General features: G+C 44.5%; 1 protein-coding gene across 1 annotated transcript in view; it reads left to right on the top strand.

Moving 5' to 3' along the window:
• The window catches only part of Nuak1 (NUAK family kinase 1), a 66,741-nt gene that overhangs the window by 18,322 nt on the left and 25,342 nt on the right, over positions 1 to 23,077 (top strand). The window contains exon 2 of the mRNA XM_090328557.1: positions 11,479 to 11,599. Coding sequence (XP_090184683.1) covers positions 11,479 to 11,599 — 121 coding nt within the window. The remainder of the gene's footprint in view (positions 1 to 11,478; positions 11,600 to 23,077) is intronic.

Genomic DNA, 23,077 nt, shown 5'->3' with positions numbered 1-23,077 from the left:
GACCAGATCTTCCACAACAGTTGAACAGTCTGATAAGCCAAGCTAGTTTTCCCCAAGGCTAAGTCTCCAGAAAAAGGAAACATTTTCTTCTTCACCAGGTGGTGCCACAAATTTGACAGAATTTAGGAACAGGTTTGGTGCAGTGGAAAAGCAGGGCTCATCACAGATGGGTTGAAATGAAGGCATTGCCTTTATGAACTTTAGAACTTCAAGGATTTCTTTGGGGTTTAGTTTTCCTTTCCTGAAGAGTAAAAAGCCTGTCTCGTGGGATAATAGAGGCATAGAATCAAGAGGGGTGGCATTGTGTTACATAGTATGAGGTCTTTTATACGGTGTAGTTTTCAATCTTGTCTTTGAGTACAGAAGCTGCCTGGATCTCCTGGGAATCTGGGAGGGTTGTCTGACCTACAGCAACTTAGACTTTCTGGGCTGGCCAAGTTGGTTTTGATGAGTGGGTTTATAAAAATGGATCATTTCTTTTTTCTTTTTTCAATCAATTCAGTACTGGGACTTGAACTCAGGGCTTTGCACTCTTGCTTAGCTTGTTTTTTTTTTTTTTTTAAATTTAGTTTGGTTCTTTACCACTTATGCCTTGGAGGGCATGGCAAAGAACATGTGTGGCACCAGTGGCTATGCTGTGAAGATGGGCGTGTTTACGTAGGTGTTTAAAGTGAAGAGACTTTGAATGGGGTCTTCATGTATATGAATCCCAATTCAGCTCATCTCATGTTTATCAGTACGATAGTGTGTGCTGGGCACTGTGTGCTGACCTCACTGCTGGTGTGGCACAGAGAGTCTGTGCACTTAAAAAAACAAAAACCCTTGTATGCTAATTCAAAATGTAAGACAAACACAGTGTGGTCTCTGACCTCAGTGAGACCCAGCTCTTCTCTTTATTAGTTGTGTGCAGAAGGGCATGCTGCTTCATCTCCCTCACACGTCATTTATATTCACTGACACAGCAGCCATAATGCTGTTTATGCAAGGGACCTAATGAGGGAGAGGTTGAGAGATTTAGAGGACAAAAACCCCCCAAATCCCAAAGCCCCAAACACCTATGACAAAAAAAAATGGTACCCACAGTGCCTGGCACATAGTATCGCTTGCTAACTGGTAATGATTAGTATTGCTGTTTTCTATCATTGTGAGTCATTCTCCAATTCCCCTGCAATGGCCTTAATTTTGATGTCCACTTGAAAGACAGGAAGTTCATGTTCAGTGATTTGGGGAACAAGTGGGGAGTCAGTGCTTGAGAGATGAGCAAGTGAAGGAAGACTCAGCTGCAGCGTGGTGGGTAGACTGGCTGGAATAAGATGGCTGGCTAGAATTTTATAATTTTTAACAGTCCTTGCTACTATTGGGGTGCATTTTAAGAGCCATAGCTTCTTTTGTTATAGACAGTGCCTTAGGGCCTGCATGCCCTGCACCAGCTATAGTGAATAAAGTCGAGATGTCTTGGTGCAGATGGAGTTTGCAGATAATGTTGAACAGACTGGGAAGAGTGGACCAAGCTGTGCATGGTGGGAGCTGTGACAGGGGTGGTCTATGTCTTGGGGGAAGGATGTGGAGGGGTTGGCCAGCTATCAGAGTTCATTGCAGGTCATAGTGTATGGAAGGATCTTGGCAGAGAAAATGCCAGGTGCAAATGTCCTGGGCCCCAGCTCACACCCCATACTCAGGTTACTCCTTTGGTTCCACGGATGACTGCAGATCCCTTCCTGCATCTCAAGAGTCACAAATAGGGACTGAGAACTGGATGAGTCTTGGTGCCTCGGGTGCAGCAGGAAATGCTTCCCCAGAGTACACATTATTTGGGGGTGGTGGTAAAATTGTTATTGTTTGGGGTTGCCCAGTTATAGTCAGGGGTAGAGCTGCCATGCGAACCCTGGGGCAGGTTTGTGGAGCTGACAAACATCCAGATAGATTCTGCAGTGGGGCTATGGAGTGGACCAGTCTATTAACTCTGAATAATGAGTTATTCAAGTTCCTCTTGCAAGAAGCAAGCAAAACATGCTGCTGCTTGTGGAAAGGTGAGAAATGAGCCTAGAGGCACGTGGGCCCTCTCTAGAGGGCTGAGGGGACCAGCGGACTGCAGCTGGTGACATTCACACCCCCCCACCTTGAGTTTCCTACACATACCTGAATGATTATGAATCAGAGGCCTTGGTTAGAATAAAAATAATCTGTAATTCTTTCTTAGTGACATCAGCGTCAGTTAAAATATAAAAATGTAAAGGCCTGTGCCTTTGTTTTGTTGCCTGTTCAAATGTTTCCCATCTTAAGAAATCAGAAATGTTGTTTTCTTCGTTCTGCCTCCCTAGACCAGCTAAATGCAATGGACTCATTTCCTTTTTTTTTTTTTTGGAAACCTGATTGAACCTCTTAGGGTTTTTTTGTTTTGTTTTGTTTTGTTTTTGTTGATTTTTGAATCCTGTGCTTGTTGTTACCAAGGCTAGTAATGGCCTGCTGTTAATATTTAAAAGCAATATTTGCCATGCATGAAGGAGTAAGTCACGGAGGTAAACCTCGGGTGCATGCTTATTCTGAAGTCAGGCTCCAACAATTAGAGCAAGGTTTGGACTGAACGGGACTGCACGCAGTGTCTTTCCGTCAGCCACGTGAGCAGACAGCCTTCCCTGGCATTAGATGGTGGTGAAATCATGTGCCAGGCTGTGAAGCGAGTTATAATTTGCTCGCACACTTAGAGGTATCTGTCACTCCCCCATCTCAAGTTATTAATAATGCAACAGCCTGGGCCTTGGGGCCCGGGGAGCCTGTCTGGGAGATGAATGTTAATAAGCCTTTGTGTGGCAGGTTTAGCCCTGCTGCTTGCTGTCCTGGAGGAGAAGGCAGCCAGGACTCTTCCTCTTGCAGGTTCACCTTGTGAACTACTTGGGTCTGAACAGTAGCTCACCTGTCCCAAGCGGGAGGGAGTAGCTTGAAACACTGGAAGGTCTTGATGGATGACAGCAATGTGGTGACTTGACTATCTTGGCCTTCTGCAATTCAATCTGATCCCTCCATCATCCCTTGGGGTCCATGCTGATTTCATCTTCCTTTGCAACTAGGGAGAGACTAAGCCCGTGGCTTGATGTCCCAGAGAACCTCTCCCTAGAAGAGAGTCCTGGGGATACTGAGAAAACCCATGTGCGCATACTGGGTTCTCAGCAGTGGGGCTGACACTCTGCTAGGTTTTATAAGGAAAGTTACCCAGTCTCGGGCTTCCTACCTAAACTGTGCTAAGGACAGCAGCATCCACAGGGTCAAAGGTCACTGGAGGAGGCTATCCAACTCAGAAGAGTCTCAAGCTTCCGGCTCGTCTCTTTTCTCTTCCTCTTCAGGATGTTTGTAACCTTGAGGAAAGACAGTGTTTGGATTTCAGCTTTCTGTTCTAGTGATGGCTTTGGCCTTTGGAAATGGGCAAGGTGAAAAATAAATGACCGTTTGGCAGCAATTCTAGTCCCAACTTCCAGGCCTTGTATTTTGAATCTTTCCATGAGTCCAGCATTGTCTGTGTTAACCTCTCTTGTGTCCCCAGGGCCTTTGTGTGTTCCAGGTTATGTTCAGACCGGGAGATAACCCTGGCCTGCCTTAGGTCTTCCTCACTCCCAGCCTGCCTCAGACTCAGATGAGGGAAATATTTGCTAGGAGCAAGCTTTCCATTTGCTAGGGCTAAATTATCCAGGTCACTAGAGCCTCCTCCAGAAGCAGCTTGTTTTTAATTGACCTTTTTATACACAGGCAGCTCATTACATTCATCTGTCATCTGGTACGTAATATAACTGCATCATACTGAAGTTTCTAGAATAATTTGAGCCAGCTAGGTTCACACTGAGTCTGGTTCAGGATGGTAGTTTTCAAACCTCACAGAGTGTAGTAAAATCACCTGGGCTATCGTAAGCTCTGTGTGACGCTGGGTCTACTCCAGGTTTCCACGAAGGGGGTCTCTGGGGGCTGTATTTGCTCACAACTCACCCTTGGGTAGAACACTGGCTCAGAGAATCTGCCTGTCCTTCTTGGCTAGAAACTGGCTTGTGGTTGGCACAGTCACTCATGGTTAACTTTCCAGTTCCATTCTCCTCTCATTTGGCTCTTGCCTGGTCAGCCATGATCTCATCTTGTATTGATGAACCCCAGGGCTATACAGAGAGTAGAAATTGGTTCAGAGAGTTCTCAGGTATTGCTCCTTTCATTTCTGGTACAGTCCTTGAAGGGGGCAAGGTGGAAGAGGGACACAGAGCCAACAGTGACAATTCACAGGACTGGAGGTGTCCCTGTCTGTGTCCTTGCACAGGTCCTGGCTTGTTCAAATACAAATGGGCTTTGCTAGTTAAATTCTGGAAATAGAACTCATCTTTCCATAGCAAGAGACAACTCACCATCATCTAAGGTATCTTCATCTCTCATGAGAGTTTTGGGAAATAGAGGACTAAGAAGCAAGTTCCAGAGGGTATTTTTCAGGCTGTCTTACAACAATGGGGTGTTCTTCTCAGAAGGATAAGTTGCCTTCTGGCCTTGGGGCATCTCTACGCCAAATCCATACAGCTCTTGGCTTCTACCTGTTTCTGCCTAAGTAAACCTCACATAGCATGAATGAACAGGCCAAAGAGGAAGGGAGAAAGAGATGTGTGCCTTGAGGCGGAGCTGGCTTGGCCTCTTCCCCCCCTCCCCAGGGTGGGTGGGAGGGACTGTTATATCCTGGCAACTTGCTGCTTTGGCTGGGTTCCCCCACAAATAGCTGAAGGTCAATGATGTAATTTGGGGCTTGGGTTGCAACATGGCCTTCTGGGTGGCACCACTGAGGTGATTTCAAACAGAAGCTTTCTGAGTAAAAGCCAGGTGGGGCCCTGGAGACCCTGTAGCCTGGGGTGGTCCCCACAAAGCTGTCCCTGGACACTGGTACCACTTGATATGGCCATAGACCTCAAGGAAAGGAAAGGTGTTCTGACTCAGCATCCTGCAGCCCTTTCAGTGGCTGTGGCAGGGGTGAGCTCACACCTTGTGAATGGCCAGGAGGGTGCTAGCTCCTGCTCCCGGGATTAGGAGCTTGCTTGTACTCACTAAGTGATTCTAACGCTGCTGCTTCCTCCACTCTGCTCACTCCCTCTTGCCTTCCTTCATGGCTGGAGGCATGTTAGGCATCCTAGGGAGTCTGTCTGTCACCTGCTAGGTGGCTCTTCTGCCTCCTCTGCTCACAGCCTCAGGAGTGCTCTGAGCATCTGGCCTCCATGGAGTTCCAGCTGTTTGTTTTGACTGGGGACAATATTGATCCTATCTGTAAAATGACGTTTAGTATAGTCATCTGCCTGTGTCTAGTCAATGCATCTGAGATGTCCGCCAAATGTTAGCTCTGAAGACAAAGCTGTCCAGGGATCAGTGGGATTCTCAGACGAGTCCCCAGGCCCACCTGGGAGTTTGTGAGACATCCCAGGATCAGGACTATGGCAGACATCTCCAATCCCAGGCCCCAATCCAGAACCATGCACTTGAACAAAATGTCCAGTGACTCCTGCTTAAGAGACGCCCCCTGCAGGGTGACATGTGTCAATGAATGAGAGTTCACAAGGGCGTCTGGGGGTAGAAGAAGACCCGGAGAGTGTCGATTAGAACCTTGTGTGCACATAGCCTGCCCAGTCTCCCAGTCTGCCCTTCCCTGGCTACAACAGGGCCTCCCAATCACTCTTCTGGGGGGTGATTGGCTTATCATTTTTTTTTTTTGCCAGTCCTGGGCTTGAGCTCAGGGCCTGAGCACTGTCCTTGGACTTTCTCAAGGCTAGAGCTCTACCACTTGAGCCTCAGCACCACTTCCGGCTTTTTTTTCTATGTATGTGGTACCGAGGAATCGAACCCGGGTCTTCATGCATGCTAGGCAAACACTTTAACCATTAGGCCAAACTCCCGGCCCCTGGCTTATCATTTTAATCTGCATTTGCCACTGTACAAGGAAGGGTGAGGGAGAAGGTGGGGGTTATGGGTGGGGAGGCCTGGAATATGATGTGCTATGGGCTTCTTGTTCCTTAAGCGTGGACCGGGACCTGTATCTCAGTGTCCCTTGCACAAGCTACGTTTGTAATTGCAGTTTGAGGGGATGTCGACAGGATGCCGGTACTTTACTTCTATGATCCCCACTTCTCACCACAGCCCCAGGAAGCAGCCCTTGGTAACCCCATTTACAGATGTGGAGACTGAGGGCTGCCTCCCATCCAGGAAAAAAAAATCAAAACATTCTGTTGGCCTGTCTCCTCCCTCCTTCATTGCCTCAGTTACCAGCCCCTCGGCCTTCCCAGCAGCTGTTAGGGATGAGTCTGTCCCAAAGGCTTCAGAGCAGGTGGCTTTAGGTCATTATTCAAAGAGAGGGAAAATTGCCCTACCCTCCAAAAGAAGGGAGCCAGGCCTGTTAGACTAAGCAAGAGAGGGGGTTGATTGGGCTGTGTGGGCCTCTTACCTTGTCAGCCATCACAGGACTAGATGAGAGGGCCACAGCCAAGTCTGCTGCTGCATAAGGTTTCAACATTAAACTATAGGGTGGCCAGATTTAAGAGCTGGCTGTTTTATAAGGCGCATAGTGCTGTCTAGACTTGGAAACATTTATGACGGTGGCTGTTCTGAGTTGGGCTCAGACACCTGTGCACTCTGTCTCAGCCTTGCCTTCTGACTGTGTAGGAGAGAAGTAATTCTTACCTCCTCTGGGGGGATGGAGAGTGCGTGATTGCAGACATTGAGTAATCTTTTCCTGCTGACCCCTTTTCCTACCTCCATTTTCCTGTGTAGATGTGAGAGTCAGGGAAGACTGGAGACAGAGCTTCTCTGTGTTGTGGCACACAATGGTAGCCCTGGACATTGGAGGAACTCTCTCATTATTGGTGTAATGTTTCGTACTGGTTCACCTCCAACTTCCACGCTGAATTGGAATCATGCTCTCTGCTGCTGTATGGACTGGTCCATGGCAGGTGCTTAAAAGAATAGGTCCACAGTACGAAGTGTGTTGTTATTGTTATTATTATTAATTCCTCCTTTCCCTCCTCCTCCTCCTCTTTCTTTTGTGATGGCCTCCACACTTGAACTTAGGGCTTGAGACTTTGTTTGTTTGTTTTTCCCCAAAGCTACCACTTGACTCATAGTTCTACGTCTTGCTTTTGGGTATTTAATTGGAAATAAGAGTCTTGCAGGTATTCCTGCCCGGGCTGGCTTTTACATTTCAGTCTTCACATTTCCGCTTCCTGAGTAGTTAGGATTACAGGTAGAAGCCACTGGCACCTGGCAGAGTGACTCTGGGGTTGCTTTTGAGGCTGTTTACCTTCTTACTTGGTTTTGGACACAGATGTCATGGCTTCTTCTTCTTTTTTATTCAATTGAGCTCACCATTTAAATGCTCAGGATGGAAATTTCTTATCCTGTATTCATTTTGGAAATAAAGGTGGCTCCAATGCTCAGAATGTTTACTTCCTGTCTCTTAAGGAACCAAGAGGAATTTAAGCTTGCTCTGAGGAAGAAAGGAAGGATTTTACTGACTGGCTACTTACTCTGGGTGAAAGGGGCAAATGCTGGGCCCGGGAGTTTGGCCTAGTGGTAGGGTGCTTGCCTAGAATGCATGAAGACCTGGCTTCAATTCCTTGGTACCACATACATAGAAAAAGCTGAAAGTGGTGCTGTGGTTCAAGTGGTAGAGCACTAGCCTTGAGAAAGCCCACGGACAGTGTTCAGGCCCTGAGTTCAAGCCCCAGGACTGACAAGAAGAAGCAGAAGAAGCAGAAGCAGAAGAAGAAGAAGAGGAGGAGGAGGAGGCGGAAGAGGAGGAGGAAGAGGAAGAGGAGGAAGAAGAAAGTGGCAGATGTTTACTGAGCAGTTATATGCCCAGGCATGTTCTTGAGTACCAGACATGTCATCTTTGCAAGAGTCTGTGAGGCAGGTACTGTTATTCACAACCCAAATGAGGAAACTTAGATTACACAGCTAGAGAATGGCTATAGCCAGGATTCAAAGCCATGTGCCCAATAATTATGCAATTCTATCTGATAGAATATGCTGATAGTTCATTTTATCGTCCAGCTTCAGGTCCCAAGGTACTCATGTAAGAGCTATGTTTACAGATTTCCTTTTTTGAGAAACTCTCCAACTAATGCTGAAAGTCAGTGGCTCACACCTATAATCCTAGCTACTCAGGAGGCTGAGATCTGAGGATCATGGTTTGAAGCCAGCCTGGGCAGGAATGGCTATGAGACTCTTTTCTACAATTAGCTACCCCCCACCCCACCCCAGAAAAAAAAAGCTGGAAGTGGAGGTGCGATTTAAGTGGTAGAGTGTTAATTTTGAGAAAAAAAAAAGTTTAGGACAATGCCCTAAGTTCAAGTCCTAGGACTGGCACAATAAATACAAAAACAAACAAACAAAATGTCCCAACAATTCCTAACTCTTTTGGGTCCTACAAAAACAGGTCCAGTGAGCAGGAAACAAGTCACACACAAAAATGAAAGATAATACAGCTTGGTGTGAAGTGATGACTTAAAATAATCGGGAAGGGTGTAAGAGAAAGTGTGGCTTTGTCAATTGGAAGAGTCTGGGTGGGGTTGGGAGGGAGTGGCCTGGAGTTGAAGCTTGACAAGGATAAAACACCAATGGCTTTAGGATCACTGCCATTGTTTTCTTGGTCTTCCTAGCCTAGGTGCCCTCATGGGTCTTAGTGGTATCTAGCATTTGTCTGCTTTTGCTTTCCAACCATCCCTTTGAAACAGGAGCGCAAGGAGCCCTCTGGCATTTGCAGAGGAAGATTCATTGCAAGCAGAGGGCAGCTTTTGGGGAGGGACAGCTAGCTTCGTCATTAACATTTGTGAAGCTCTTTTGAGTTTCCAGAGCACTGAGTGGAGTCTGATAAGAATGTGGGCACTTCCCTTTTCCGGGGATCCAGAAGCAGTGCCCTGGCAATTGTGCTGTGACCATCAGTCTGTTGTTTGACTGTTGGGGGGTGATGGATGACAGTGGACCCATTTTTTTTTTTTTTTAATGCTAGAATGTCACTGACCCAGGATGGTGAAAGAATGTATTCCTACAGTAAGTTGACAATAGGGCCTTCTTAAGGCCAAGTTCAGCTTGCTGCATAAATGAAAGGGAGGGGGGGGTAGTTCATCTTTAGTTTATGGAGGAATGTAGGAGTAGGTCCAACAGCCACCCACATCTTCCATGTCTTGTGTGTGTGTGTTCACTGTCTGCTTCCTCTCAAAACAGACTCCCAGGATACAGGCCTGACTCAGGCAGCGTGACGTCTTCTACTCACAGTGTGGCTGACTTCTGACATCAGCCTAGAGGAAAAATTCTCTTGGTGCCCATTCAATGGGACTATGGTGAGGGTCTAGGCAACTCGGAGCCTGGCACCATGGTGAATGGGGGCCTTTGAGCTGGAAGACTCATAATCAGCCACAGGTCCAGCCTGGGTCCTCCCTCCCCTCTGAGGGAGGATGGATGATTGATGCCTCTCTGGGGTCCACAATCTTTATGTATCCAAATATCTCATATCTGCTTTCTCCATCTTTTGACTGTCTGGGAGATGTTGGAACAATGAAAGATCATGTTTTGCTAGTGTACTTTTTGTTGTCAGTATTATTTAGTTGGGTGGTCCCTTCTGCCTGAATTTCTACACTATTTCTTTGTCTTGGGCTCCTATTATCCTCATACTACCCACCCCTTCTTGTCTTTTGAGATTTGCCTTTTGCTTCCCTCTCTCCCTCCCTCCTCTGCACCCCCTTTCTTCTCTTGGTCTTTCTCTCCATCTGTTGCCTGCCTAAACTGAATGTTTGCTGAGATGGACCAGGGGCCAAGCATGAGGGTAAGAGCTGGAGCCAGAGCAGTGAATAAGATCCTCAGTACAGATTATAGAGCCAGGTACAGCCCTGAGTCTGGATGAAACCATAGATTAGGAAAAAAGACTGAGTGAGCAGGAGAGATCCAAGAGTGGACCTAACTGGGGTGGATTTAACCTGCTTTCTGGGAGCAAAATCAGGAACCACTCCTTCCCTGTCCTGTTGAATCCGGGATGGAAGGACTGTATTTGAGGAATGCTTATGGTTTACCCGGCTAGTCAGAAGTTGCGGCTGGTGAATCCTTTTCTGCTATGGCTAGCTGTAGTAAGCCCAGTGCTAGTGAAGGTGTAGCTGGAGCCTGCTGACATCAAGGACTTGCTTTCAGCCGATGGTAAGTTCAGTGCAGAATTGTACCATCCAGAAGCAGAAGCCAGCTGCCTTTCATCTAGGAGGAGTGGTACAGGTGAGCACAGCAGTCACGTGAGTGGGGAGGGAGCGTGAGTAGATGGCTTGGTTGATTTTCTTGTTGCCTCTGGGTGACTTCCCCACCCCCATGCACTTTTTGCCCCTGGTAGAGCCAAGGCAGATGAAATTACCAACTAAACTTGTTTATGAGCAAAGATGACTCCATTGGCAAATGTGTCTTTCCTTGTTAGATTCCTGTTGTCACTTAATGCCCTTTTATTTATAGAGTTGCTCTTGAGTAATCACTGTGCTGGCCTAGCAGTTCTCTCGTTTAGATTTGCAGACTCCATTGGCAGGGAGCTTTTGGAATCTACTGGGCTAGGCGCAGAGTGGAGCTGAGCTGGCATTCCTTTTGTTTTATCCTGGTTTGTCTCTGGAAAAGCCTGTTTGTCACGGCATGTTCTGTTGAAGGTACCTGGGAGGGGAGGGACAGTCTGGCTCCTGAGCAGTTGTATATACACATCCTAGGCTGGTAAAGTTGCCTAAGGTGATGTCTGTGGTAGTACTGGGGCTTGAACTCAGGACCTCTCATTCTCTCTTAGCTTTTTTTTTTTTTTTCCTCTCAATGATGGTACTCTATTACTTGAGTCATGCTCCCACTTCTGTTTTTTGTTTTTGTTTTTGCTGGTTTATTGTAGATAAGAGTCTTATGAACTTTTCTGCATGGGCCAGCTTTGAACTGAGTCTTCTGGTCTCAGCCTCCTGAGTAGGTAGGATTACAGGCCTGAGCCACCAGTGCTCAGATCCAGTGTGATTTTTTTTTTTTAAGTCATCATTGTAGCAGGCTGCATCGTGGAACTGAGTGGTCCAGATTGCACCTGACAATGTTTCAACATTTAGTCATCAACAATCCTATAAATGGAATTCACTATTTTCTCGCCCCCCCCCCCCGCCCTCTCCCCCACACCAAAAGATAAGAATTCCTAGGGTAAGTGAATCTTGCTAAGTTAAACAGCCTCTACTTTATGAAAAGGAAAAATAGTAAACAAAATCCAGGAGCCCAACCCTAAGACTGTTAAAACCTGATGTCTTCCATTGCAAGTGAAGGGTGTTTTTACTACAAATAAAAGACATGACAAGGAGGGTATTTTGAAGCTTTGTTTTGATGATTGTCCATTCTGCCAACAAGTAACATCTGTATTTATTTTCCAAACCCTTTCAATAGCTGATTTGCATCTGTTTAGTTCTCCAAGTAACATTTCATTTCCTGACTTTATAGGTTGCTATAAAATCCATCCGTAAGGACAAAATTAAGGATGAACAAGACATGGTTCACATCAGACGAGAGATTGAGATCATGTCATCCCTCAGCCATCCTCATATCATCAGTATTTATGAAGGTCAGTGTTTTTTTTTTCCCCCCACTCTTGTATTAGTTACCATTTTTCATACCATAGGGCCCTGCCAAAACTTTTAGGTAATTGCTCTTCTGGGAAGGAGCCAAATGTTTTGCCTCATGATGCAAAAATAGACTGGTGTTATCTCTTTGGTTACCTTGAATGCAACCAGACACACATAGGACAGTTCACTTGCGTCGTAAAACAACCACTGTCTTTTTTCCCCTCTCCCTAGTTCCTTGTTGGTTACTAAACAGCATGCATTATTGAAAGCAGCCAGTGGTTGAGGTGGCTACTGACCTCTGAAAAATGGCAGCTTGCTGGGTGGCCAGCAGCAGTAGAAACATTGCTTGTACCATTCCCTGAAGCCGATCACTTTGCTGGTAGGAGGAAGGAAGGTGAGGCTCTCTGAGTTTGGAATGAAGTTTGAAACAGGTCCAGAAAGAATCTTGAAAGAGGGTTAGTGCTGCAGATGCTTCTAGCTGAAGTCCAGATTATAGTTGGTGTTTATAAAAGCGCAGACTGTGGAAAGGCTTATAAAAATGCTTATGCTTCAGTTCAATTCTGGTCCATCATGGGAAGAAATAAAAAAACTATATAAACCTCCCACAGCCTATAATTTTTTTAATATCCTGTAAAGAATCACACAAGCAATTTGTGTTTATTATAGAAACAATTGAAAGACATGACATCTCTCAGTTTGTTAAATATCTGTGTTATCTGTATTTCCAATCTATTTCTCTGTGTCTCAATGTGGTTTTTATCCAGAATAAGATTATAACATTTATGCTGCTTTTTAGCTTGCTTTAAAAATTTTTTTGTTATATCAAGTATCTCTTCCTATGTCAATAAATATTCCCTGTAAAGACATTTTAAAAGACGTTATAATATTCCATTTATGGACATACCATAGTTTATTGAATCTAATTCCTTTTTGCCAAACATGTAAGTTGTTCCAAATTTCTGCTTATTATAAACATTTTATTGACTCTTCTTGTACATCATTTTTGACATTCATTTCTGATTAATTTCTTATGAAAATGTCCTAGTTTTGGACTTACTGAGTCAAAGTGTTTGCCCAGAATATTTTTTTAAAGATGTGGCTGAGTCAGTAAAAAGGACCTCTTTTAAATTTCTGACCTGATCATAAATTATCAGGTAGGTCCAAAAGGAAACAAGACCATGGTCTTAAAATATTTTACTTCTAGTTTTCCTTCATCTTGTTCCCTGATCTTTAATCCATTTTTCCCCTCTCTTGGCTGTATCTATTTTTACTTCTTATCTAGAAGTGCAGGCTGGTCCTATCATTGATCCTGATCTTTCTGAAGCTTACTTTTGGTGATACTTTAAAGGGAATTTTTCATTCATTCATTCAAGTATGTGTTCACGCCACACACATCTTCCATTGTTTCTCAGTTTTGCAGGCTTTGGGCCAGTAGTTCATCATCACGGGATGATAGAAATGCATTCTTGCAGGCCTTTCTGGGGACCATGAACAGGAAATTCTGGAGATAGTACTGGCAGTCTGCTTTAACAAGCTTGAGCACTATTGTTCTTCTTAGTGTCTTATTTCTTGTTGAGCTTTCTGTTAGGTGAAGTAACTAAAGATGAACAGGGATAGCCAGGCATGGTGGCTCACGTCTGTAATCCTTGCGACTCAGGAGGCTGAGATCTGAGGATCATGGTTCAAAGCCAGTTGCGTGCGGTACTAAGGTCTGTGAGACTCTTATCTCCAGTTAACCAGTAGAAAACTTGGAAATGGCGATCTGGCTCCAGGGATAGGGCGGTCACCTCGAGCTGAAGAGCTCAGGAATGGTGCCCAGGACAAGAGTTCAAGTCCCAAGACAGACACACAAAAAAAGATGAACAGATATACATCCCATAATTCTGGCACAATACAAGGCAGTATGGGAAATGAGTGTAAGTTCACATGGTAGTTTGGTGGTAGACCAATTGCTTAGCATATGTAAGGCCCTGGGTTTGATTTTTTTTTTTTAAGTATTATGGAGACATGTGAGCAATATATTCTGGCACTGTGAGATTTGGGTATTAAAAGTTTTATGTAGGTGTCTGATATCTTGGCTGAACCTTGAAGGAGAATTTTAGGAAAGATTTGGTAAAAGTAGAATTCTGTGTTGACAAAACAATTCAGATGGCCCTCCCTGTGTGGCCAGCATGGGTCCTGTGCTCTCTGAGTACTGCTGTGTCTGTGGGCTTCTTGGCTCTGGTGCAAGCCTTTTTATTTATTTAAATGCAGGCCTGGGCACTGGTCCTAAGTCTCTGTCTCTCTCTGTCTCTCTGTCTCTGTCTCTGTCTGTCTGTCTGTCTCTGTCTCTGTCTCTGCCTGTCTGTCTGTCTCTCTGTCTTTCTCTTTGTCTGTCTGTCTGTCTGTCTGTCTGTCTGTCTGTCTGTCTCTCTCTGTCTGTCTCTCTCTGTCTGTGTCTCTCTGTCTCTCTCTCTCTCTCTCTCTCTCTCTCTCTCTCTCTCTCTCTCTCTCTCTCTCTCTCTCTCTCTCTCTCTCTCTCTGTCTAGCACTCAGCAACGTGAGCCACAGCTCTACTCTGGATTTTTGGTGATTAATTGGATATAAGAGTCAGATTTTCCTTCCTGAGCTGGCTTTGAACTGTGATCCTCAGCTCTCAGCTTCCTGAGTAGCTACCTTTCTTCTAGGGCTATAAATAGAATTAAATGGTTTTAGATACCTACCCACTCCAGAAAGTAATTGTTATAAGGATACTTTAAGTATCATACTTCATCCGTAACCACCAGGACAGGATAGATCTAGAATATTTTCAATATTGTAGAATGTTCTTTTGGGCAATGTTGATATATAATGTTTTATGTGTCATTTGTGTGTAAATTTTTTCTCTGTGGGGACAAAGCACATAACTTCCTTGAAGTGTTCGGGGTCTACCAGTATCATCCACATAAAAGGTATTATCTTTATCCAGAAAACTTCTAGAGATTTGCATGTGGTTGATTTTTTTTTTGCTTTTAATTTCTTACAGTTCTCCGGCTTCTGTTCTGTTCTCTTTCCCTTCTTCCGTATACATTGTTTCTCCCATATCCACTAAATTACTATGGAAGATGGCAGCTCCTTTCTTTTCTTGAGGGTCAGAAGAAGGAGCTTGCCACAACTCTGGTTCAGCTTTTTCACCTCTGATCATCACCCCACAACCTCCTGGTTCCATGATTTTATGTGCTTTATTGCCCAGCATCCCATGATCCAGTGAAGTTAGGAATGTCTTTGTTGGAACTCTTAATGGTTTCCAAAGGTCTTCCACACCTAGACTTACTGGATCCCTGCAGCAAACCTAGGAGGTAGTAAGGCTAGGTATTTCCATTTTGCAGCTGTGGAAATTTGGGCTGTCTAGAAGGCTCACAGTTGCCATTCTAGTTGGCTGGGAACTGCCAGAACACAGCACTGGAGATGAAGAGCTTATTTTCTCTCCGCTCTGGAGGCTGAAGTTGGAGAACAAGGTGAATACAAGTGGTCAGGAGGGAAGGAGGGAAGCAGCCATTCTTGGTGTTTCTCCTGGGCTTGTAGACCATCTCATCACTGGGTCCTCAATGTCATCTTTGTATTAGTCCTCCTTCCACAAAATCCACAAGTCAAACTGGATTAGGGTCTGTGCTAACGAACTCATTGTAACCAATAATCTGTGAAAACGCTGTCTTCAGAGTCACCTCTTGCGTAGTGGGTGGGAAGACTTCCACAGGAGTCGTAAGGAAGGAGAACATAATTCCATCCATCACGTTTGATGTTACATCTAGCTGGTGACCCCCTACACCCGTTGTCTTCCCCAGCCCCTCATTCCTTGACTTTGCTTTCTGACCTTGGCTCTTGCTTTGCTGGCTCTGTTGCCACCTTCGAGTGACCTTTTCTGTCTTGACCTTGCAGCCTGTGTGTAGCCATAGCATAGGGGCAAGGGTGGTAGAGCAATAGTGGCAGGGCCTGTGGGTGTTTGTGCTGGTCTTCAGCCATTCACAGAATGGAGGGAACCATTCTGTTTTTCTGGAAGCAGATCAGTGGTGATATTGCCAACACTGAGTATGGAAATGCATTTGCTTGCTTACTGGAAACTTAATGCTGGGCACCTAAGAGGCTATTTGGCTATTAGCCAGGTGAATAGAAGCTCCTAAAGAACATTGCAATTGCTTCTTCAGGAAGAGCCTTTATGATTGGTATACATGCAGCAGCAGCTGCAATATGACAATGCAATGGCTTTTCTAACCCCACGGGCTTAGGAACTGGGGTCTTCATGAGGCGTAGGTACCATCTGCTTCCACGCTAAGTGGGGATATTAGTCTGGGAAAGAAAGAATTCACGTATTAAATACATGAACTTACTACCTACAGTGTACAAGGCCCTGTTTAAGCGGTAGAAATATAAGGACAAAGTCAGTGCCATCTTTCTGGGGGTTGACCTTTAAGAAAGTCAACAATATAAGCATGTGAGGTGGTCAGGGAGGTCTTAGTGAGCTGTGTGATTTTTTTTCTCTTCATATATTTTTTATTGTAATTAATAGAAGGGTTACATTACATTCACCAGATAGAAGGTGCATTACTTCACATATATTGATACCCTTTCTCATGTCATGGTCCCCATTTCCCTCCCCCTCCCCCCACTCATCTTAATTTCCCCCCTTCCCTATCCTATTTCAAATAAACAATTAAGCATATATAAAATATATCAGATAACAAAGTGAAATTTTATAACAATATGAAATAACCAAGGGACAGCAAAAGAGATGGGAGATAACACAGTACATTAAGGACAACAATCACTCATTATATGGCTTTTGTTTCTATATCCTGGAGGTCCTTACATTTAGCGTCATTCTATATGGCCTTATGTATCTAGATTTTGTTCTATTGTGAATCGAGCTGAGTGATTTTTGAACAATTGCTTTCTTCTACTTCTCCCAGAAAAGCCTCTCTACTACTGCTTAGTCATGCTTCCAAGCTTCCAGCTCCCCCTCCTTCCCTTTAGCCCTCCCTCCCTTGCTCCCTTGTTTGCGTGCTTGCTTCTGTGACCAAGTCTTGTTCACTTTGCCTGGACTGGCCCGGAACTCTTTCTGCCTCTACCTACTGAATGGCTAGGTTTACTAGAGTGTCTGGCTTGAGCAACTAACTGAGGCAAGTTCTGAAGGAAACAATGTCTAAGCTGGGCCTTCTAGGCAAAAGGAACAGCATGTACAGATGGTCAGAGGAAGGAAGAGTTTATGTTGGCAGGAATGACAGAGAAAGGGAGAGTTGATGAAAGGTAAGGAGACAGGACTTCGGAAAGAGCCAGGTCTGGACCACACTAGCTAGAAGAAGGGATGTGGATCCAAGATCAGGAATGATGGAGAGCTACTGGGAGATTTTCAGGAGGAAGTAGTATTGTTAGATTACTACTTAAACGCAGTTACATTTGCATATAGTATGTATATATTCCTCTATATAATTTATAATGTATGTAAGAATACTAATGATGGCTTGGAGTTACATGGTGCTGCCTCAGTACTAGGAAGCATGCAGTATTACCTCACTTAAACCCTTATGGAATCTGAACTACTAACACTTCTGTTATATGGGGAAAGAAAGTTGACTTACAGACAGAATTTCTTTTCTAAAGTTATATCAATTAGTAAGTGGTGAATTGGACTTTGCAATTTCGGCAGTGGTTTGCTCAGGTTCTCACACTGACCGGGTCTTTGGCATCCAGTTCTTGCTAAAGGCAAGTATTTTCCTAGATGCCACAATTCAGAGATTCTGGCATCTTACGTGTCTGGGAATGTGAATTCGCCCATTTCTGTAGGATTGTAGGGAATCTTTCTGTTCATATCCCAGGAAGAAATCTTGAGGCCTTATATCTCACAACCTCACACACAGATCAAGTGTTTTCTAAAGTGCACACAGCACTGTGAAAATAGAAGTTATTTATAGATCATTCACAATGCCAGTGGGCCCATAAAATTGTAACTTCACCTCTGATCCTTACCAGATCTCAAATATAATTTCTTTCAAATGTGTCTTTCTGGATTCAAGAGCTCGGGGTTCTCTGTCTGAGTGACCCATGGGGTGAAGGTGATTTACTCTCAAATTTGTCAACTCAAAGTTAGAGGCAAGCCATCATTGACTTCTAAGGCAAAGTCAATAAGGGGCCAGACACAGGCTGTGTTGTGTGAAATTCTAGGGTAACCCAATCAGGAGAGCAGACAGAAATCTCCCACAGCATCTCAGAGGTGTGATCCCTCAAAAGAATTCCATTCACTCAGCAGGGAGGTAATTGGCAATATGGGGGGGGGGGTGGGGAGGAATACGCTGAGAAGGAAGTGCCTGCTGGAAGCTTTCAACTTGGTTGCCTGGGATGGAAGAGATAAAAAGGTTTGCCTGAGGTTTTGATTTCAGGCTGAGTTCAAACATCAAAAGCAAATTTTCTCAACCCCCCCTTCCCTCTTTGAAAGCTTAGGAGCTCCAACCTAACAAAATTCAAGGACTACCCACTTTTGTTACACAGCATGCTAGGAAAACCTCAGCCTGTCCCCCAACCCCCAGTCTGGCAAGACCTGAAGGTGAAAGAGGAGACATCAAGTCAGGGTCTTTAAAAATCCAGAACAGAGGAGAAATCAAGTCAGGGGTGTCTGTGGAAAAGCCTGTCTTCCATACTGTGGCCAGAGCTGTGGGCTGTGGAAGATGTTTCTGCAGAGTCCAGTAGTGGATCTAGGAATCAGAGTTTGACTATTCCACCCTCTGCCCTTGGGAAATAGAATGGCAAGACTTCCAGCTTCCTGAATGATACATCTGGGCAGTGGGTTCTCAAAGGGAGACCCAGGATGAGCAGAACCAGCATTGTTGGGATCCAGTGGCTGTACACTCAAGCGTGAGAACCATGGTGTTAGAGAAACTCTTCTGTAGCAAGGTAGAAACCAAAGTGGCACCACATTTCCTGCATACATTTTTTAGAGATAGCGGCAGCCATTTCTATCTCTTTGCCTGTAGTGGGCTAATCCAGGGTTCTCAATCAGCAAAATTTACTATGATCAGAATAGCTGACATCTAACAAGATCCATGCTCATTAGTAATACCTACAGTTTTCAGTATTTGCTTGTTTGTTCATTCATTCATTATCAGTTGTTTTGGAAAAAAAAATATATTGAACACTATATATGTTGTATGTGTGAGAGAGAGATCAAGCGGAGGGGAAGACTCATGGAGAGAAGAAGGATGGGCAAATATAGTCATATTATTCCATGTACATGTGTGAAAATGGACCCAGGTACCTGGAGGGGAGTGGTGGGGTTTGGAGAGGAGGATGATTAGAAGAGGTGACATTGATCAAAAACAGTATGCTGCACCGGCTCTGGTGGCTCATGCTTGTAATCCTAGCCACTGAAGAGGTAGAGATCTGAGGATCGGTGGCTCATGCTTATAATCCTAGCCACTGAAGAGGTAGAGATCTGAGGATCATGGTTTGAAACCATTCTGGGCAGGAAAGTCTGTGACGCTCTTATCTTCAATTAATTATGGAAAAATCCGGAAGTGGTACTGTGGCTTACGTGGCAGAGTGCTAGCCTTGAGCACAAAGGGGCTCAAAGGGCAATACTCAGGCCGAGTTCAAGCCCAAGACTAGTAAAAAATAAATAAACCTAGCATGTTGAATTAAAGCCCCTAAAGATTGTAAGGCTCTTTTTTTGTTGTTGTTGTTTTTTGTTTTTTGTTTTGTGAAGTTCTTGAGGTTCTTTAGTGCCGGGGCTGGCTTTGAACTTCGATCCTCAGATCTCAGCCTCCTGAGTAGCTAGGATTACAGGCTTGAGCACCTGGCTGATATTGACTATTCTTGATGTAATATTTAGGAATGAGAAAGCAGTCTTTTCTGGCTGGAGTAGAGACTTTTATTATTTATTTATTTATTTTTTGTGCCAGTCTTGGAGCTTGAATTCAGGGCTGCTGGGGTGTTGTCCCTGAGTTTCTGCTCAAGGCTAGTGCTTTTCCATTTGAGCCATAGCACCACTTCTGGATTTTTTTCTGCACAGTTTTATTGGAGACAAAGAGTTTCACAGATTTTCCCACCAGAGCTAGCTTTGAACCACAATCTTCAGGTCGCAGCTGCCTGAATAGTTAGGATTATACAGGCATGAGCCACCAGCATCCAGCTCTTGAGCAGAAAGTTCTATCAGGAAGTTATAGGAGAAATAACTGGAGCCTTAGCTTTCAGATCTGTGAGTTTTAAATGCTAGGTCCACACTGGACTCTCATGAGGAATTTCTAAAGCATGGTTATGCTGGAGTGTCACCGTTGAGAATTCTAATGTGTTGATCAGGCTAAGAAGCATGGACTGACTTTCATACTTCTTGGACTAAGAGTGTGAGAACCTTGCTGTGGGGTTTGTCTGGATCGGATTGTTATCAGTGGATTCCAGAATATGTGTCTGGCAGCAGTCATGAGGGGCAGTGGGTGACACCTTGGGTCGACATCATTAGCCATTTGGTTTATGCCCTCCCCAGAGACCTAGGGCCTGTTTGTTGAACTTGGCAATGAAGGATATTATCCTTCTGTTTACTCCGCTGAACCCAGGGCAAATTGCAGAACCTTTAAACAGATACTTCTTGCTGCTAGATTCACAAGTTCCCTACAAAGTCGCTCAAGACTGGACCTAAATGAAAGGGGACTCACCTCATTTATAAGCCAGGCCCAGAATTCTCTTCCCTTTTAATTACAGTAACAAGCTCTTTGCCTGTGAGTTTGTCCAGCCGCATTTCTAATGAGTTTGCTATGAAGTTAGCTATTTGACCTTCATGTGTATAATTTTCATTGTTTTTATTTGATTACACCCAAGTCGTGTTTTTTCTTTCTTCTTCTTCTAGAGGCCAGAGATTAGAAATAAAACAACTAAAAAAATGAATGCTACTCCTGGCTGTCCTGCCTCACCCTCTTGGGTTTCCTGGAATTCAATATTTTTCAGTGCCTTAAATAATACCACTTGTACTTGAAGCAAATTTTTTTTAAAGAGAAAAAAAAAAGAACTGTACTGCATTTAATGTAGGGCCTATTGAGAAGGGACTGAGATGGCTTGCCTGATTAAGGCAGTCATTGTGTCTGTTTAGGAGGGCTCAGAGAATATGGAAGAGGGTTTCTCTGATAATCTTGTCCAACAGAGAGATGTAGACATGGAAGGGGGCCTGGATGAGCTGTCACTTTAACCTGCAGAATCTGCTCGGGGAATTTGTGCTGCTTCATGCTACAGTCTCTGTCAGTAGTAGGCTCCTCTAGTTGGTTGATCCATGCACTGGGGCCTTGGGATTGACCTGAAGTGGAGACCGTGGTAAAGGGAGCCAGGTTGCTGTTGGCTCGGCTCTTGCTTGGACTATGCAAGGGCCCATGTTAGTTCACCATCTTTACCATTCTCCCACCTCTTTCCACCATGCATAACACATATCTTGAAGAGGTAAGTGTTGGTCCTGGTGTGGATTCTGTGAATTCAGATCCCAAGTCTTGACCCCTTTCTTACATTAAGACCTGCTGCCGGGTTGTCACAGCCAGCTCCTCTTCACATTCTTATTGCTGCTATGTGTTGCATAGTGGGAGACAGGTAGAGGTTTTGTTTTAGCAGGTGAAGACACTTAGGCACAGAAAGGCTAATTCTCTTGCCAAAGTGGCACAGCCTAGATTACACCTGAGGAGAGCCTGACTCCAAGAGCTCTTTGATGCCCCATGAGGCAGGTGAGAATTGGTCTTCAGAATTGGGTCAACAATCCTTGATGGGTCAGGCAGTGGTCACTGCTAGGCCTGGCTTCCCAGCTTGGCCAGGTGGCTGAGCTAACAGCAGAGCTCTCAGAGAAACCAAGTTGTGTGCCTACAAGGATTTCGACGCTACTGCTCTTGGAATTGGGAGAGCATATATATATATATATTTTTTTTTTTTTTAAAATTTTAACTCATCTTTTCATGCAGTGCTAAGGATAGAAATCTGGGCCTTGTACCTGCTAGACAAGAGCTGTACATCTCTGACATCCATTTTTTTTCAGTTCCCTGCATCAAGTTCAAGAACCATTGCTGCAGCCGTGTGTGGGGGGCAGGTAGGTGTGAGAGGTTCTGATCAGTTACTGAGACTCAGGTTCAGGTTTATGTATGTATGAGACAGGAAGATGGAGATGGAAGTAGAGGGGGATGACCAGGGAGACTGTAAGGTACAGATGGTGAGTATGTCATGATGCTCCATGGCGCCCATTTCATCTTAAGAGTTATGACTGGGTCCCCTGAAAACATTGTGGTAATGGTAGAAGCAGGATGGAGTTCAACGGCTTGTAATTTAGTGTCCTTGAACTTCTTTCTTATAGCTCCTCTCTCCGTCCTGGTTTTTTTTGTTTTGTTTTGTTTTGTTTTTCTTCTCCAGCCTTCCTAGGACTTGCACCTCTGTCTTGGATTTGCCCACTTCCTTCCTAGGACTCAATATCCGTTAAATCCTCCATTAGTATTAGAAATTGAGTGAGCAATTTTTAGTGGGCCTTTGACACCCAACTTCCAAAGGTTGTGTTCACACTTTCCATTTCTTCTGTACTTTTGAAGCCCACTGCTGGTTGTGGGTGGCGAGGCTGGCTATGGTTCTTCATGGTATGCCAACCAGCATCCAATAGAATGTTTTGGTTTATGAAGACAATGGGTGAACTAAGAAATTTGGTATTGTCCAAACCAGGAAACACAAAGAATGATTCATCTCTGACCACCTCACTGCCAGTCTGGTTGAATTTTCTCACCCTCACTGCACAGGGCTTCTAGACTCCAGAAAACAGAAGCTGGAAGCCCCTGAAGTATTTGATGTTTAGTTCTGGAGAGGATACTTTTGAAGAATAAATCCTGTATTGGCTAAATTATTTAATTAGGCTGCAGAGTGGTCTCTCATTTCTCCCAGGCCAGAGCCTTGTTTTTATAATGCACATTCTGTCATGTTGTACAAGTTGTGCTGTTAACCTTGAGGACAGCAGGAGGGAATTATTAGGAGATGGGTAATTAGTGTGGTTGGGAAAGTCAGACAATCAGAGGCAGAACTAGACCATCAGAGCAAACATCTGATGAAATTCAGGATTAATTTGGAGAAGTAGCCATTGCTATAGCAACCAGTCCCCACTGTCCCTTTGAAATGGAAAACAAACAAATCCAGAAAAATAATTCAAGTTGGGAAGAATGAGGAAGAAAAAGCTTGAGAGTTTGGTAGAGGGAAAAGGGTCAGAGTTTGGCAGTTTGGGATATGCAGAAATAATGGTAAATTTAGCTTATTCAATCCAAATGTAAGATATCTGGGATGGTCCACTTTCTCTAGGAATCTTTTCCAGGACATGGAGGCTTGTCTCATGTAGGTACTGGAAGTCTGGATTATACAGGTTAGCTCTTGGATTAATGTATAACTCCTAGTCATTTCCAACCAAGAACTCCTTGAAAGAGAAAACTGTGTCTTCTGCTGCCCTTGTATTTGCTTGACACCTAGCAAAATGCTCA

Source organism: Megascapheus bottae, chromosome 2 (genome assembly GCF_031878675.1).
Source record: "Megascapheus bottae isolate mThoBot1 chromosome 2, mThoBot2.hap1, whole genome shotgun sequence".
In the NCBI taxonomy this organism is placed as follows: domain Eukaryota; kingdom Metazoa; phylum Chordata; class Mammalia; order Rodentia; family Geomyidae; genus Megascapheus; species Megascapheus bottae.
This window is presented reverse-complemented; position numbering and strand designations above follow the sequence as displayed.